Source organism: Paramormyrops kingsleyae, chromosome 6, assembly GCF_048594095.1.
Source record: "Paramormyrops kingsleyae isolate MSU_618 chromosome 6, PKINGS_0.4, whole genome shotgun sequence".
NCBI lineage: Eukaryota > Metazoa > Chordata > Actinopteri > Osteoglossiformes > Mormyridae > Paramormyrops > Paramormyrops kingsleyae.
Window position 1 is genome coordinate 37321434 of NC_132802.1, and position 17408 is coordinate 37338841.

At 38.7% G+C, this 17408-nt stretch overlaps 2 protein-coding genes across 2 annotated transcripts; one reads left to right on the forward strand and one right to left on the reverse strand.

Moving 5' to 3' along the window:
* Positions 1–20: 20 nt before the first annotated feature.
* On the forward strand, positions 21–17168 carry LOC140591829 (uncharacterized). Its single transcript, XM_072713265.1, has 8 exons — positions 21–117; positions 1993–2104; positions 5481–5547; positions 6508–6636; positions 15521–15714; positions 15798–15945; positions 16285–16489; positions 16631–17168. The coding sequence occupies exons 1-8, from the start codon at positions 21–23 to the stop codon at positions 16927–16929; spliced, it is 1251 nt and encodes a 416-aa protein (XP_072569366.1). The 3' UTR covers positions 16930–17168.
* On the reverse strand, positions 7734–13368 carry LOC140591710 (uncharacterized). Its single transcript, XM_072713185.1, has 4 exons — positions 11529–13368; positions 10438–11439; positions 8297–8392; positions 7734–8219 (listed from the first exon to the last, which is right to left on the reverse strand). The coding sequence occupies exons 1-4, from the start codon at positions 11550–11552 to the stop codon at positions 7899–7901; spliced, it is 1443 nt and encodes a 480-aa protein (XP_072569286.1). The 5' UTR covers positions 11553–13368; the 3' UTR covers positions 7734–7898.
* Positions 17169–17408: the final 240 nt, after the last annotated feature.

A 17408-nucleotide genomic window follows, 5' to 3' on the forward strand; every position in this document is an offset into this window, starting at 1 on the left:
TTGACGCCTGTGTTCCAGGAATGGTAGCCAAAGTCCAGGAAGCCCTCAGGACCCAGGCGGCTATTGTGCTGATGGATGCCATAGGCAACCCAATTCACGACTCAGACGGAACAAAAGGTGATTATTCTGATTATATATATGTCATGAATACTGAAACCAGTAATATCTTTGTAAAACTTATAATAATTAACTAGCTTCTTTACTCTGTAGGTTCACTTTTCTGGAGACAGAACTCCCGTAAAATATATGCCATGGAGGAGGACAATTTCAATGGATTTATTAGTAAAAACAAGCGAAGAAGAACAAGGTATTAATGTATGCATGTATGTATTATTATTATGATGATTATTATTATGATTGGGTATAATATTAAACTGCATCCAGCCCTGGAAGCAGCCCTCCAACTAGGGAAAAATTTGGGGGTTGGAGGCAGGATCAGCCCTCCAACCACCGTAAAGACTTTTTCACAGCTCTGAGAAAGCAGACCACTCCTTTCTGTTCTCCATGGGAGTAATTCTGCTACAGCCACCCACAGGAAGGCTGCACACATCGTAAAGTTGATGGGGGGGAAGTCTTTGGGAGCCTCATCCCCAGATTAGTCAAAACGGCCAGAAAGCCAACAGGGTCAGGTCTGTTGGGGATTGGAGCTGGTGTGGTGCCAAAGCATCACCCGCTGCAGAGCACTGCACTCGGGGCCTAATTTGGGGTGGCCCATCCGGGTAGGCATGTGGAATGACTTGTCTCTCCAACATGATGACTATATTCCTCTGCTGTTGGAGGGGTTTTGTAAACTCCGCATATCAGGGGGCAGCACTCCCTGAGGTGTGCAGACCGGAGAGTGACCAGATCTCTGTAGGTGGGTACACCTGTTGTTAGCCTGGTCACTCTGATGGCTGCCATACTCAGGGAATAACTGTGGCAGATTGGCTTTGCCCGATGGTGTCCGATGTCACTCCTTGCATGGACTGGGTGTTGGGCAGGGTTGTGGGGACCAGCTGCTCTGGGGCATGTTTGTGAGGAAACATTTACTAATCTTGGCTATGGAGAGGATTCTGTGACCTTCACAGAGTCAATAGAGGTTCTGGTCTGGGCTTTGAGAGACTGAATGTGGAGTCTGAGATTGCAAGTGTCGATCAAAACTAAGATCTAGGTCTTTAATGACCTTGATCTGTCAGCAGTGTGTCTGTCTGCAGAGAGAATGTCAATGGCGTCAAGAGGTTCACTTGCCTCGGCAGCAACATTTCTGTCTCTGGTGAAGTCCGTAGATGGATTGGGAGAGCATGGATGGTCATGAGGTCACTAGAAAGGGGTGTGTGGTGCTCCCAGTATCTTTGCAAGAGGACAAGCATCCAAGTCTTTAGAGTCCTGGTGCTCCTTGTTTTGCTATATGGCTGCAAAACATGGAAGCTATCCAGTGACATGAGACGAAGACTGGACTCCTTTTGGTACTGTGTGTCTTCAGAGAATCCTTGGGTACCGCTGCTTTGATTTTGTGTCAAATGAGCAGTTGCTCAGGGAGTCCCAAATGAGGCACATTACCTACATTGTGAAGGAGCATCAGATATGGCAGCACTATGGCCATGTGGCGTGATTCCCTGAGGGTGATCCAGCCCACAGGATCCTCATTGCTGAGGACCTGAGCAGTTGGGCAAGGCCGAGGGGACATTCAAGTAACACTGCGGCAAATAGATGGGCATTTCTGGAGGGTGGGCCTGGACCACGTGTTGGCCTGGGGCTGGTCGCCAGTCAGGATTCTGAAGTTTCATTGTGTGGTGGGCGCAGCAATGCACATGTTCCCCAATCTGACCTGACCTGATTATTAGAGTTACACTATTATTGTGACAATCTTATTTAGCTAAGTATCAAGTTTGTAATAATTTGTGCAATATGTAATTTGTATAATGTTTATTGTATGATCTGTATAGCCAACAGGAAAAGGATGAACTGACTGAGGTTCATGAAAAAATAGAAGAGGTAGTACTAGCAGCTGAGGGCCTTCCATTGGTGGTGGCCGGCCTGAAGGAGCTGGCAGGGCTGAAGAGTGCTTTAACCAGGCAGCAGATATTAGCCATGAGGGATGCCTTTTCTTGTGCTATTTGCAAAGGTAATATTCTCACACAGTATTTCATTTTAATTGTATCCTTCATAGTATTGAAATCACAGAATATATACTGCAATTTACAAATTACAGATATAGCCAAAAAGCCTTTTGTGCTTATTTCGGATGCTTCAGATGTTTATTTTGGTCAGAATAATGCAAGACTATTTTGCCATGTCATATCTAGGTTCACCAACAGGTTTTTAAATATTCTGCAATCACAAAAAAAGTGTTTTTTTGACTGTGAAAGGTATTTCTACTCTACTGTTGCAAACAGAAATTGGTCAATCTGGCCAACGCTACATTCATAATGTTATTTTAATTATGACAGACATAATGGAGGACCCAATGGCATCAAGCTGTTGCAGAAGTCTGATAGGATGCCGACTCTGTGTTGAGCAGTGGCTGGAATCCTCCAGTCAGTGTGTGAAATGCAGGGGAGATAGCCCAAGACAGTCTCTTACCAGAATTAGTGGACTTGGGGAGGCACTTGTAATCATGAAGGATATTTGTCAGCAAGAATGAAAAAATTTAAAATGCAATATTTCTATACATTTTGCATGTTCAAAGAATGTTCATTAAGTTTATATTTTGTTTAATCCACCCAACCAGCTCTACAAATGTTGGGAGGCTATTAGTACGTGTTTATTTTTGGTTCAGCACAGCAGTGTCCAGTAAGCCTCATTATGTTAGATATGGTGCTAGTATGTTTTGAATAGCACAATGTTAAAACCAAAAAGTAAAATAATTCTTAATATACATTAGTCAATAATTGATATACCTAGAAAAAACTACGTAAAAAGTACATGATTTGTTCCTTGCTACTGTCAGTATGCAAGTCCTTTGAGAGTTGCACAGTGTTGAAACTTAAAAATAAATCAAACCTGTTACATGTAAATCATTGGTCAATAAATGTAGCTTAGTATAATTTTTCTACTATTTGCATTCCTTTGCTGATATCACATTTTGACAGATGGGAAATCATAAACAATCAAGTGGTGGGTTTAAGATTAACTCCTTCAGGTTGTATTCATTCTTTGCTCAGTGGGTGGTAGCCTTGTTACATGCACTGCAAATTTCATGCCTGTTGAGGGGTATTCCGATCCATCCCCACATCAGTGCAGTGGGAAAATGATCTTTAAATAGATATGACACCCTACCTTCATGTTTCAACGGTCTGTTTTGGACATCTTTTTGCTGTCATTGTTTGGAACATTTAGTCGGGTTAAATGACTAAAAAGTCCCATAATGATCATAATTATGTTCAATGATCTCACCAGGAGGGAAGTGTTATAAATGTAGTTGAGAGGGGTTGTATGTACTGCGCCCTCCACAATTATTGGCGCCCCTGGTAAAGATGTGTAAAAAGCCTTAAAATAAATTCATTTTGTATTGTAGTAGCACAATGTCACACTGAAAGAGTCTAACCTTTTGAAGAATCTAACCACTTATTTGAGTAAATTTATTCACTGGGGAAAAAAATCCCACATTAAGAAATAATTGTTTATATCAATTACTGGCACCCCTGTTGTTAATACATTGTACAACCCCCTTTTGCCTATAGGACAGCACGTCTCCTATAACATTTCACAAGGTTGGAGAATACAGAGAGAGGGATCTTTGTCCATTAGTCTTTGCAAAGTCTCTCTAGATTGTCCAGGGTCCTGGGTCCTCTCTTATATACTCTCCTCTTCAGCTCACCCCACAGGTTTTCTATGGGATTTTGGTCTGGGGACTGAGATGGCCATGGAAGAAGGTTGATTTTGTGTCTGGTGAACCATTTCTTTGTTGATTTGGTCATATGTTTTGGATCATTATCCTGCTGAAACACCCAGTGACAACCTATTTTCAGTTTTCTGGCAGAGGCCATCAGATTTTTATTTAAAATGTCCTGGTATTTCAATGTGTTTATGATGCCATGCACTCTACCAAGGTTCCCAGGGCTATTGGAAGAGAAACAGGCCCACAGCATCACAGGTCCTCCACCACATTTAACAGTGGGCATGAGGTGCTTTCCCGCATATTCGTCCTTTGTTTTACGCCAGACCCATCAGGAGTGTTTGTTGCCAAAAAACTCAATCTTAGTCTCATCTGACCAAAGCACATTGTTCCAGTTTAAGTTCCAGTAGCGTTTAGCAAACTCCACACGTTTATATCTGTAACTGTAGGACAGTAAAGGCTATTTCCTGGCATGCCTCCCCAACAACCAGTTGTTTTAAACTTTTTAATTATTGCTCTGACTGTAGATATGGCTAAGTTTAGGCGAGTAGCTATTTTCCTGTAGCCATTTCCTGACTTATGAAGAGCAACACACCTCTGCCTTACTTGAAGGGCATGTTCTCTTGCCATTCCCATTTTGAGAGGTGAGTAAGACAAATGGGCCATGACGTATTTACACCCCTGAGAAACAGGAAATCATGGATTACTAAAAAGTTGCTAAACATTCTGATTAACAAGAAAGTAAGGAATAAATGACAAAAATGCTTCAGTTGCATTAATTTCATAGGACTTAGGGGGCTGTGTGGTGGGGCAGTGTTTAGCACTGTTGCCTCACACCTCTGGGACCATGTGTGTGGAGTTTGCATGTTCTCCCCATGTTGTCGTGGGGTTTCCTCCAGGTACTCTGGTTTCCCCCCACAGTCCAAAGACATGCTGAAGCTGATTGGAGTTCCTAAATTGCTCATAGGTGTGCATGTGTGAGTGAATGGTGTGTGAGTGTGCTCTGCGATGGGTTGGCCCCCTGTCCTGGGTTGTTCCCTGCCTCGTGCCCGTAGCTGCCAGGATAGGCTCCGGACCCCCCACGACCCAGAAGGATAAACGTTTTCATAAAATGAATGGACTTCTTAGAGGTGCCAATAATTGTGGCACTGTTGATTTTGTTATAAACAATTATTTCTTAATGTGGGATTTATTTTCCAGTGAATAAATGTACTCAAATAGGTTAGCTTTTTCAATTTTTTTTAGCGTGAGACTATGCTACTGCAATACAACATTAATTTATTTTAAGGCATTTTACACATCTTTACCAGGGGTGCCAATAATTGTGGAGGGCGCTGTAGGTTATGCATTGAAATGGACAGTAGTTCTACTGTTCTAACTACACTCCGGAACAGAAGGTGGCGTTAATGCTTCTTTAAGTTGGATGACAACCGCCGGCAAACGAAGAGGAAGGAGATGTCCAGTTCTTAATTGGGTATAGTAAATTAGGCATATTTAACAGGGAGGTCAGTATGAGTTTCTCAACTCTGGATCCATTTTTTGACATTATTATGGAGATGAAAAAACAAGGAAAGAGTTACCAATATATTTCTGTATTTGTGCGATCTAATGGCGTACACAAAGGAAGCTCAGTAGCTAATATCAAAAGGTTTTGTGCTGATAGGAAGCTGACCAGGGCAACTGTCTCCCAGACTCATCTAGAACTGGCAGTAGCCAAAGGTATTCAAGAGGTCAGTGTGAAAATTAGTGGATCGTAAATTGGTCTAATCATAATTGAAATTATGGATTTGTGTACTTGTATAGATTTTCACTAGCGAATGACATCCAGAATTTGAATCACCCGCCTTGAGGCGGGTGAAAACTGTTAATCTTTGAAATGTGTTTAGAATAGAATATAAGGCCTTTACTGTTGTTGTAAAGATTGCAATGAATTTTTCAGGAGAACAAGGAGCCGCCTCAACCGTGCGCGCTGCCAACTTAATTGGGTACAAGTTAAACTAAATAATGCCGTTTTTAATCTCACCCATTTCTTTCCATATAACGGAGCCTCGAGATATACTGTATATATTATATATATATATATAATATACACACACACACACACACAGTATATCGTGGAACTCCTGGCTATCTCCAGATAATCTGAGGAGACCGATTACGTTGTGAACAGTCACTTGCAGAGAACCACCCTTATCCCTTTCTTAACAGTCACCCAGTGTTGCCAATTGTTTCTTAGAAGAAGTCGCTGAACTGTACCCAGAAAGTCGCCAGATGACATCACTCGCTAATTTGCATATCGATGGCGTCATCACGTAGCGTATACGTTCACTCAAGTGTCACCAGTTACCGCATTGTGATCGCTTTTCTCCTACTCTGTACCTAATACTCATATAGGCTACTTTATTTTAACGCAGCTCAAAGTATTTCGTTTATTGTAATCTATTCTATTCATGTTCATTTATATTATTTACCACTGTACTGGAAAATCACAGGCTATTAACATACACAAAAAACCTTTAAAAACCTTCATTTCCAAGATTAATAATGTGGACGTGGTGTCTTTCACTTTTCCTGCTCCCATCGCTAGTGGTTAGTACTTTTCTGGATCTAATGACATAAAAGAGCTGTGACATCTGTTGTTTTGCATGCAAAGTACATTTGTTCTAAATAACTGTTTTTCACTTCATTAGACAGGTGATTCTTTCGGGCGAAAAATGATGACTGGATATCTAAGTAGTAAAGGAATACACGCATCAGAGGGGCGTGTAGGACAAGTTCTAAGATCTGTCCAGCCACAGAGCCACGCAGCACGAAGTCAGGTGACCATGTGACACTAGTGATTTGCCGCATTTGTATTTAACGAGAGTGTGGAAGTACAATGTTGCATAATGTGTTACTGGAAATGGGGTGTTGTGTAACCATGGGCTACTCAGCTATGCAGGCTAGCTCAGCCACTGACCCTAACTGAACAAGTACACTGAAAAAAAAAAAACATTGCGAAAACTTAAAAACTCAAGGCAACCCACTGCATTTATGTTTTTAGGTTCTGATGGATAACTTATAATTTCAAGTTTAGGAGAAAAGTTGTTTCAGCTGATGTTTTTGTGTTTACAAAATTAATAATTGTGCTTTTTCTTAACTCATATTTTATTGTTTTTGCAATGTATTTCCTAAAGTTTACACAAGGTATTCGTTTTAGTTTTGGCAACGTATTTCCTAAAGTTTACACAAGGTATTCGTTTTAGTTTTGGCAACGTATTTCCTAAAGTTTACACAACATATTTTTTTTTGTTTTAACAATCAATTTCCTAAAGTTTAGAAAAAGTATCTTTTATAGTTTTCATGAGGTGCTCCCTGTTGTACCAATGAATGTTTACACAGTTGATTTTCAAATAACTTTATTGTGTTCAAACACAACTGCACCACTGACAATGTTGACTTTTGAGATCAGCCATTTTAAACATACTGACAACATTCAGCCACAAATAAAGTCCTTCCAAAAACACAAAAAAGTCAAATTTTTGTAACAAATGTTACTCATCCAATTTTAAAGGTGTGGTATTGTCAGACAGAATATCAAACCTATCTTGATAGATAGTCACTAACAAACAGATTCAAAACATCAGATGGCAGGATGTGAACAACTTCTATCTGGTTTCCATACAGCAAACAACTTTCAAACAAATTTTTCCACCACTTGTCTTTTAATAGTAATAGTATCAACACTAATTTCCTCTGAAGTTCAGTATCGCGCCACATTTGTTATAAAACTAGTACAAATGTACCTAAAACCAGATTATAAAAATTGTTTAAAACAGTTCAAGTTAGAATAAACCCTTTCAACATTTTATAAAAACTTGTTATACATGAAATCTGCAAATCAGCCATGCAAGCTACATTAAGTAAAGTTAGAACAGAAGAGATTGATTCAGAACTTTCTGCACCTTACCGTTTTCTTAAAGCCAGAAATTAACTTTTTTCAGAGCAACTTACCACGAAACCCAAAAACTGTAAATCAAAACAAATTGCTGCATTCTGTTTCACACAAGTTGCATTTGAGTTGAACATGTTGTCAAATAGGTTAGACTTTGGTTAAGAGCTTGGTTTTGAAGCTTCTTACCCTCTGGGAACAGGTAGATGTCAACTCCATAAAAATGTGTTGCACAGCTTCAAATGTGTACTTGAGTTCTTTGGGAAACTCCATGTTGAGCCCATAAAGTAGGCCAAACAGGTAGGCAAAGGCAGTGGGAAGGTCTGGCAGGTCATCAAGAATAATGTCCTCTTCCAAAACAATGGCAGTGTTGACCACTGTGGACTGCGAGTTGGGTCCCACGTAGTCCTCCAGAACAGTGAGGATTCCCACCGTAACACCTCGGGTTGCCCTCTCAACTGGATCTGTATCCTATGCAAATAAAAAACAACAGTACATATAAGTCTCTGAAAACCAAAACTGAAGATTGAGTAGATTTGCATGCTCACCAGACATGTTAGGAAGAGTTTGGTCTCATCGTCGCGAACTAATATCGGTAACCCTTCCAAACTGATGGTTCGTCGATGCTGGACTATGTTTGAGACCTAAAACAAGGAAATCAAATAAGACTCAGCCTCATTTATAAACCTACCATTTTGTTTTTAAAAACACATTAAGTGTTGTTGCTAAAAATACAGACTTAAGAAATAAGATGTTGAAATTAGTTATTCCAGATAATTGCTCATGGTTTTGTCAGTTTTTGTTTTTTTTTTTTTTTTAAGTAATTTTGATGTGCAACAAATGTAGCACACTTATTACAACATTTATAACAAAAAGTGCCATGAATGGGATGAGAGTTGAACTGTCTGTCATGACCTGCCATCTGCCAAACACACAGCGCTGCTTGTTATCTTATAATCCCATTCAGGACACACTTTTTGAAAACTAACAATTTTTACATCAATTTAGTAAATATTTAATAAAGTATCTTTCGTTACAGTGGGAACTTCAGGTTCCTCATAAACCAGACACAAATACATTTTTATATATTACCTGTTCATCAAACTTCTGCAACAGGGAATCCATGTTATTACGGAAAGCAGCTTTTCTAACTCGATACAGCTTAATCAGCCGAAGTGAGTAAGTGTCGAGGGCAGTCATGAAGGTCCCCATGAGATCTTTGGTGGTAATGCGTGAGAATTCCGCACAAATCTACAAAGCAACAAAAAAATATAGAAGAAAACTTTTAAAGGTACATTATATAAAAATGACATTGTTTTCAAATTTGGTTAAAACAGCTTAATTTCAAAACATTTAGTTAGTCTCGGTTGATCTATTGGTCAGGTCTTGATTGGATTTTTTTTTCTTTTAGTGGTAGTGGTGGTACAAATTCTAACTGATGCATTTAAAAAAAAAAAAAAACAAGAAAAATCTGATCGGCAGATTTTACAGTAAGTCTATAGAATACCAAATCAAATGTTGATAAGACAAAAGAATGGTTACAATTGTTACAGGATGCATTGCAGAAAAGAAATAAATCAATAAATTGTATTTTAAATTCATTGCAAAAATGTCATTAATTTTATAGTTATGTAAGAATGAAGTAAGAATAACATCCTGTGGTCAAATTTGGATACTTTCATAACACGCAAGTGACTTTCTCAATCCTGTTCTGTGAGTTTCATGGCTGTTGCCTGCTAAGGGTCAGCACCAAAAGATTCTAGATGCCCAGTGAAGACAAGTCATTGCGGCGACCGTGGTTCAGGGGGTTGGGAAGCTCATCTGTAACCGGAAGGATGCTGGTTCTATCCCCCGGCTCTCTCTGTCCTGGTCGTTGTGTCCTTGGGCAAGACCCTTTACCGTACCGCCTACTGGTGTTGGCCAGAGGGGCCAATGGCGCAATATGGCAGCGTCGCTTCTGTCAGTCTACCCCAGGGCAGCTGTGGCTACAACTGTAGTTTCCCTGCACCGATGTGTGAATGTGAGAGCGAATGAGTAGTGGAATTGTAAAGCGCTTTGGGTGCCCAGAAAAGAGCAAAATAAATGCAATCCATTATTATACACAGTAAGTTGACAAGTAAATAGATTTCACTTCAATAGAGTTGTTGGTAATACCAAAATTAGCTTCATATTTTTAGAGCCAACTACTTTTTTATATTTTACCATTAGCATTGTTAGCTCAACGGTAGCCTTCAACCTTTTCTACAAGATATTGGCGTGCTACAAACAGATGCTTATGAAGGGCACAAGAAATGGATCTCACGTTCATTTACTCACCCAGACAGGTTTCGAGGCATTTGGAGTTGTTCAGAAGATAGGTCCTATATCATGTAAAATCAACTTTTTGGAGCTTTTAAACACATTTTAATATTATTTCCTTATGTTAAAAACCCTCCAGAGTGGTTTTTGGCTTAATTCAGGCATTTCTTAGTTGTCTCAGTGAATCCTTTCCCCATAACCGTGGCTCAGCTCTCTCCTGCAAAACGACTGACTCGTAACATTGGGATTAAAATTTCTTTCTAACAACTCCAAATGCCTTGAAATTTGTCTGGTTGAGTAAATGAACGTTTTCCATTCTAGAAATAAGACCACACTGAAAAAAAAATAAAAAACGGAAGTTTTCCTTTATAAATTTAAGAGATTATCTTACCTGTTCTTTCAAGAAGAGAGCTGGCCATCTGAGCTGCATTTCCTTGACCAAGGGCTGCATCTCCACAACTTCTTTCCTCCTGAGAGAGAATGTGATGTCCATCTTTTGGGTGATGAGTGCCATGTTCTTATCCCTCTTCTTCATTTCATCTTCCAAAATGCATCTTTCATTTTCAAGAGACTCATCATTGTAGTTTTCTGGGGCATCAGGGATAAAGTTGACTTCACCTCGCTTTGGTTTCTTTAAGGAAAATCTATTTGAACCACCGTCATCTTCTTCCCCTCTTCTTTTTCGATTGACTGCAACTTCACTACATCCAGCTTGACTTAGCTTGGAACGGTAGTTGCCAAGCTTGAACTTAATGCTTGTTGCCCAACCATCATATCCTGTGCCATTGCCGGGCTCTTTGAGGCAGGGATGTTTGGAAACTAGCTCCTGGGCAACAGATGTTATTTCATTCTTGTCAGGGTAGGCTTTGATTGCAAACATTTCTTGTGCCAGCTTATCTAGAATTTCCATCTTGATGTCTCTTGTTACACTTAAATTTGCCCCTGCTTTCTCATATACCTCATTGCCCTTGCGAAGTTTTAACTCTACATCATAGGAAAAGGTTGGGATAGGAAATGGATTTGGCCACTGTGAAGTGCTACGCATGTAGGTCTGGGTGGATGAGGATGGGCTGAAAGAAGATGCTGAACTCACACTGGCTGTATCAATAGATGAGATGGCGCTATGATCAGATGGAGTCTGTGGTGGCGAGGCTGATGCATTTTCCTCCCAAATGAGGTGCAACACTGCCCGTCCAGCAGGTAGCTCATTAATATCCATCAGGTTGCAAAGTGCGTTCCCAAAATCTGGGTCTTCATATTGTATTGCAAAGTCACCTTCAAGTCCAAGCTTTGCTTGTAGTTCATCTTGAAGCTGCTTCACAGATTCTGGAACAGTGGACAGTTGGATTTTTCTGATAAGTTTTGGACTGACGTGGACTCGCAGTAACAGGGCCTGTGAAGACAAACCAAAAAAGGGCGCAATTCTAAATAATTGACAAATTCAAAGTAATCAACTGAAAACTATTTAAGAATAATACATACCATCACTTTCAATGCAGGAGGCATGTAACAGGTGTCACCATCAGTTGTCCAGCTACGCAGTATTCAGCTAAAGGGTGGTAATCATTCAAATCTTCTGGGTCAAGTATTTCCAGATCTTTGTAGCTGCTGTCAAGCCGATATGATCTGTAATGTTCTATAAACCAAGAGGAGAGCTTTGTAGCAACAAATGACACTTTCCCAGAGTCTACCAAAATGTTCAGTATCTTGTAGAATTCAGGCAGTCCACTCAGTTGTCCTGATGAAATGATCATGCCTTTAACATACTGGGTCCCATACAGATAAACACATTTAGCAAATGACACAGCTTTTACCTGTGGATATTTCAGTTTCAAGCACTTCTGAAGATTTTCATTCAAGAAACAGATGTCAACTGTGTCAATATTATCAACATGCAGACTTGGTTTAAAAAGACTATGACCATCTAAGAAGTATGCCATCATTTGTTGATGCTTTGAAAAAAGTGTTAGTAGTATATTCTTAAAGCATTGGACATCATGCACAGTTTTCTTGAAAAAGTTGTGCTTAGATTCAAATCGAATAGTCCACAAATCAACTAAGGGACCAAAACAACGCACAAGATGACTATAATGTTCAATATAGTGGTGTTTTGGCTTCAAATTAAAATCAGGAAAAGTCTCTATCAGTAGTCGTCGATGATCCAATATTTTGGTGTCCAAGTATGACAATATTTCTTCTGATAGAGTTGTCGAGACAACAATCTCAACAAGCTCCTTAAGGTCCATCAATATTTCCCATGATGGCTCATGTTCTGGTATACGGGTCCCAATGATAAAAGGCAGCAAACGCAAAAGTGTCCAGTTTTCATGTCCATTGCCACTCACTCTTCCTGTTCCAAAACTGGCTTTTGTAATTTGTTGTGGCTTGTTGAGCTTATCAGAGAATTTATATGGAAATGATTTTATACGTTTGTTTAGTCCTTCAAATGTAATAAAACCCTTTCTGATTAAATCTTGAAGACACAAACACAATTCCACAGGGACAACACCTTCAAAGAAATCGTGTAATATATCTGGAGGAAATCCAGTGACTGGATGAAAATAGGACAACGCACTTAAGGCACAGGAACCTTTGACACCACACACACTTTGTCTTTGACCATCCTGAAGATCTTCTAGAAAAATGTTATGCTGTTCCACCGTTCTTAATGGAAATTCTGTAGGATCAAGAGCTGCAATCTGATGTTTATCAATACTACAAAATCGACAAAACTTGTCGACATTAAATGACTCCAAAAAGCCTGCAAGGCTGTGAGCCCCAAGATTATCTGCACAGACACAAAATACAGTTCCCTTTAAAAAACTATTTAAAGATTCAACATACACCCCTGTGCTTTCAAGACATTTTAAATCCTCAATGAGTGGATAAAGAAAAGCATCATACCCAAACTGTTTAACGTCTACACTTTTACCAAGAAGAGCAAGCTGTATTGAGGGCAATGTAGAACGAAACCTTGCAGATAAGTTGAGTACAACCCAATAGACGGCAGTTATTTTGTGAATTTTTCGAGATGTTCCTAAAGGGTTGCATATTTCAAAGTCGTCAATATACAAAGCTAAACTAATGCAAGTATCTTGCAATCCTAAAAGCTTGTTGTTTTTGAAATACTGCCCATCTCTAAATGATCTGTAACCTTCACTAATTTCTTTATCAAATGCTAACTTTTCAAAGAAACTTTTCTCTTTCAATAAGTTCTCCAAGACCTGGTTTACTGAGACATAAACAAATTTATTTCTAGTTCTGGCTTTGTAGGTGTACTCTGTAGGCTCAATTACATGAAAATTATTCTTGAAATAAATATTTCTCTTGTAATCAGTAGATAATGCACCTTTTAGTTCTGTTGAGATAATTAATGGGTTGGTTTTGAAAAGTGCATCATTTATATTTTTAATTACATCATCATCTGCCTCAATGTTCTGTTCAGCAAGCACCTCTTTGATTCTTTGAAATGAATGAACCTGAGAAAATTTTAAAATGTCACTAATTTCCTCAATAATTCTCTGCAAAGCACTTTTAGAAACATGTAACAATGTTTGCATGCATAGAAAAAGTCTAGCTATTTTATGTTCAAGACATTGGTAATCTACAAACTCATTGTCCTCTTTATCACTTGATGCTACACCTGAACCACTTGGTAATGTCTCTGGCTCCTGAGAGGTATTTAAGGATTTATCAGGGGAGCTACTTTCACTAGGACATGCATTTGCATGAGAAATCAGTCTAATACAGTTTTTTATATCTTTTGAGTTTTTGTGCTTTCTGCTTGTGTGTGACGTAAAGGTTGATACATTGTTGGTAGCATAGTCACATTTTTGGAAAGGACAGGATACAGTCTGATGGTTTTTTTAAGTGCCTTAAAATATGTGAAATAAATGTATGCTGTGAGCAGTTTTCCTTAAATTCACAAAAATCACAAAAAAATGTTGAGATCTCCTGCCTTTTCTTAGCCCTGTTGTGTGATCTGCTGAGGTGAGACTTCAATGCCCCTCGTGTCCTAAACGAACAGACGCAGTCACTGTAAACACAGGGCAAATGAAATCCTCTGCTATGTCGTAGCTGGTGATGCCTTAAGAGTACTTCTTGGCTTGAACAGACAAAACAGCAGAACTGGCACTGCATACAAAAACTATAATGAGAAGAGAGGAGAGGACAGTGTCAACAATTCAAAAGAAACCTGAGTTAATTTCAAATTACCGCCATTATAAATTGGCGGTTATAAATTGGCGGTTGCTGCCATTGGTCATGAGCGAGCCAGCCTATTTTGTTTCGTTCGGTGGTATGGCGGCCACAGACTGCACTTCATGAAATACACATAGGGAGTGTCGCGGAGGCTTGTCAGATATGAGCGAGCCTCTTTAGTAGCGATGTTTGTCGGATTTTCATTGTTTTGTGACATGGCACATAGTTTGTGACATGGAATCTTAAATGATATAGTAAACACATACCAATAAGCCACAAGGCTTCTTAGCCTAGAAAGTAATGCTATGCTAAGTTTCGGAAAAATACGAAGAACTTCAGTTGTGATATTTCTAAAAGACAAATTGACACTGTTCAAACATATATTGTCTGATATAATAAAAGAAACATTACTTGCCTTTAGAAAGTTGAGATGAACGATCGATCCACCTCCTGGTATAAAAAGCCTCACGTTCGCATTAAGGCAGACGGCCAGGTGGCTTTCAGTCCTTGCAAAAGTGCAAACTAGACCCGTAGTATCCAAAAATATGAGATGCGCATGCGTGCTCAGGCACCGAAAGGCGCCAACCGCTTCAACTCATGTAAAACTTGAATTCGTTCATTTTGCCAGCTATAAATTTCATCTGAGACCAACTTTTGCTCCAAAACGTTAAAAGATTAGTTGAAACCCTTAATGTATTTGAGTTTATAGGGCAACTCAACTTTTATTGTTGAATTGTGAAAGAAATGACTGTAAGCTCAGCAATTGCAAGTTTGATTTTTTTACAGTGTATGCACATAGGATTATATTTTTCAGTCTTCCTCATGGAGCCATGCTGCTTTGAATATGTTGATGCTTCCCTGCTTTCAACACACCTCAATCAACAAATCATCTGATGGGTGGTTTTTCATGTAAACTAATGAGCAAATGATAAAAGAAAAATAAGGTGAACACCATAAGCAGCTTATACAAAAAATAAAAGACTAGTCATTATCATACTAAAAACTGGATTATCAAATGGTGAGCAACTTTGATGATTACCATGAAAAGTGGTTTATAGATTTTCCAAGCACAAGTTCATTTGGATAAATAAATATTCCAAGAGCTAAGACCAATTTCAGTACTCTCCCCACATCAAAGTCCATGAAGTAGGCATGTGTGAAGAATAGTTTCATGAAATTAAAACAGTGCTACTGGAATGCATCAGTTTGGCTGTTGTGATAGTGTTGGTGTTTTTGATAGGTATGCTTTTCTAATTTGTTTATTTCTTTTCCAGGGAGCAAGAAATCTCAACCCAGTTCCTTATAATGCCGAGTACATGGGTCACAAAATTCATTTGGATCAAAATGAAAAGTTGGTCATGTTTGGGACCACCCATGTTCTAGCAATAGATGGCTTCACCTCCAAGATTGTTAGCCATTCAACCATGCCTATTAAGAATAATATTCTCATTTATGAAAATGTATTTAGGTAACTAAACCCATACATTGATGTTTCGCATGCATGTATCAGCACTTCACTGGCACTACTTCATGTTTGTACTTGCTTTGCAGACCAGCTGTCATAAGCTTTAGTATATGGGATCAAGTGAGGGTGGACCATGGCAAAGAGTTCCTCTTGACTCTTTTCATGCAGCAGCAAATCTCAGCTTTCAGGAATAACACTGACAGACTATCCTACGTTCAAACAAATTCGACAAGAGTACGGTTTTGTTGTTCTTTATTTTAACTTTGGGGAAATATTATTGAATCCTTATGCACATAAATACAATAAATTCACATTTAAAAAGAGACTGATTTAGTATAATCCAAATCCTGGTTTGGAATATTGTAGTTTGCATATCTGAATGAAATATAATGAATCAAATCATCTCAAAAGTGCTTAGTACCCCTAAACCGTGTCAGTCATTCATGTTTTATATTAAGTCCCAACAGATGTCTTCAGCTATCAAAACTCCTTTATTCTCTTTAAAGTTTTTATTGATTGACTTGTGTCTTTGGCTCTATATATATATGGTTTGATTATATTTCTTATGTCTAGAATCACAGAATTGAAAGGATTTGGCCAGAAATCAACAACAGGGTTAATTATCCCATAAAAGCTGCATTGGTAAATCTTATGGATCAAGAGGAAATCAACATGGAGGATGACACAGTGCGTTTCTGTGTATCTAATCTAACATGTCAGATTTCCAGCCTTGGCATCAGCAGAGTAGTGGAGGCATGGAATGCTCATAGAATTCCAGGTATCTTGCTCCCCTTTTTTAAATTAAAAGAGGAAACTTGTTTACTGTTACATATGCAGTGACTCTACCCTTATGCACCATTATGAATCGCTGCAATGAACTCACCACGCAGGGTCATTAATTAGGAATTTGCTATTACAGGCAAAGGAGTTCCAAACACTTTGGCACAAAGTGGTTGTGTAAAGAAGATCACAGTGGATCTTCTACCCCATGCTTCTGAAGCGGCTGATCTCTATGAATCAGAGACTGGTTCTTCACTGACTAGATGTTCATCATTTGGCAAAAGTCCATTCTCCAGTGAAGAAGACCAAGCCCATGCAGAAGGACAATTTGCACAACTATATCCTGATATGAATGTTCTGTATGAAAATGTGGTCAACCACAATCCCAGACCTTTTCAAGATGCTATTCTGCATCTGATACATTTGTCTCGCCACTAAAATAAATGTTAATTTGAGAAACTTAACCCAGGTCAGTTAATAACCTTGTTTTAATATTTTAATCCCCATGAATATTCATCCAAACTGTTACGACTATCATAATTCTGTTGAAAATAAAAAAGCAGTGATGAGTCAGAAGTCTTTATTTTATATGCTCAAAATGTTGTTGTTGTCGTCCCCCCAGTGCATTGATATAAAAAAATAAAATGTGCCATGCTACGGCAAGCAAAGTCAAACTATGTGCTGTCTCTCTACTTCATTACTTTCAAATGTATTAAAAAGTGGAAAACTAGAATGTATAATGAGTGTTATGAAAATTATTTTGTGAATGGCTGATTATTTTCTAAATAATATGTAGTGATGTGTTATATAATCCCATTTATTTATTAGCAAACAGTCCATACATTCTGAGCATATTCCAATCACTATCTTAAATGAGTTATGCATGAGATCTGATGATATATTTATTGGAATATATT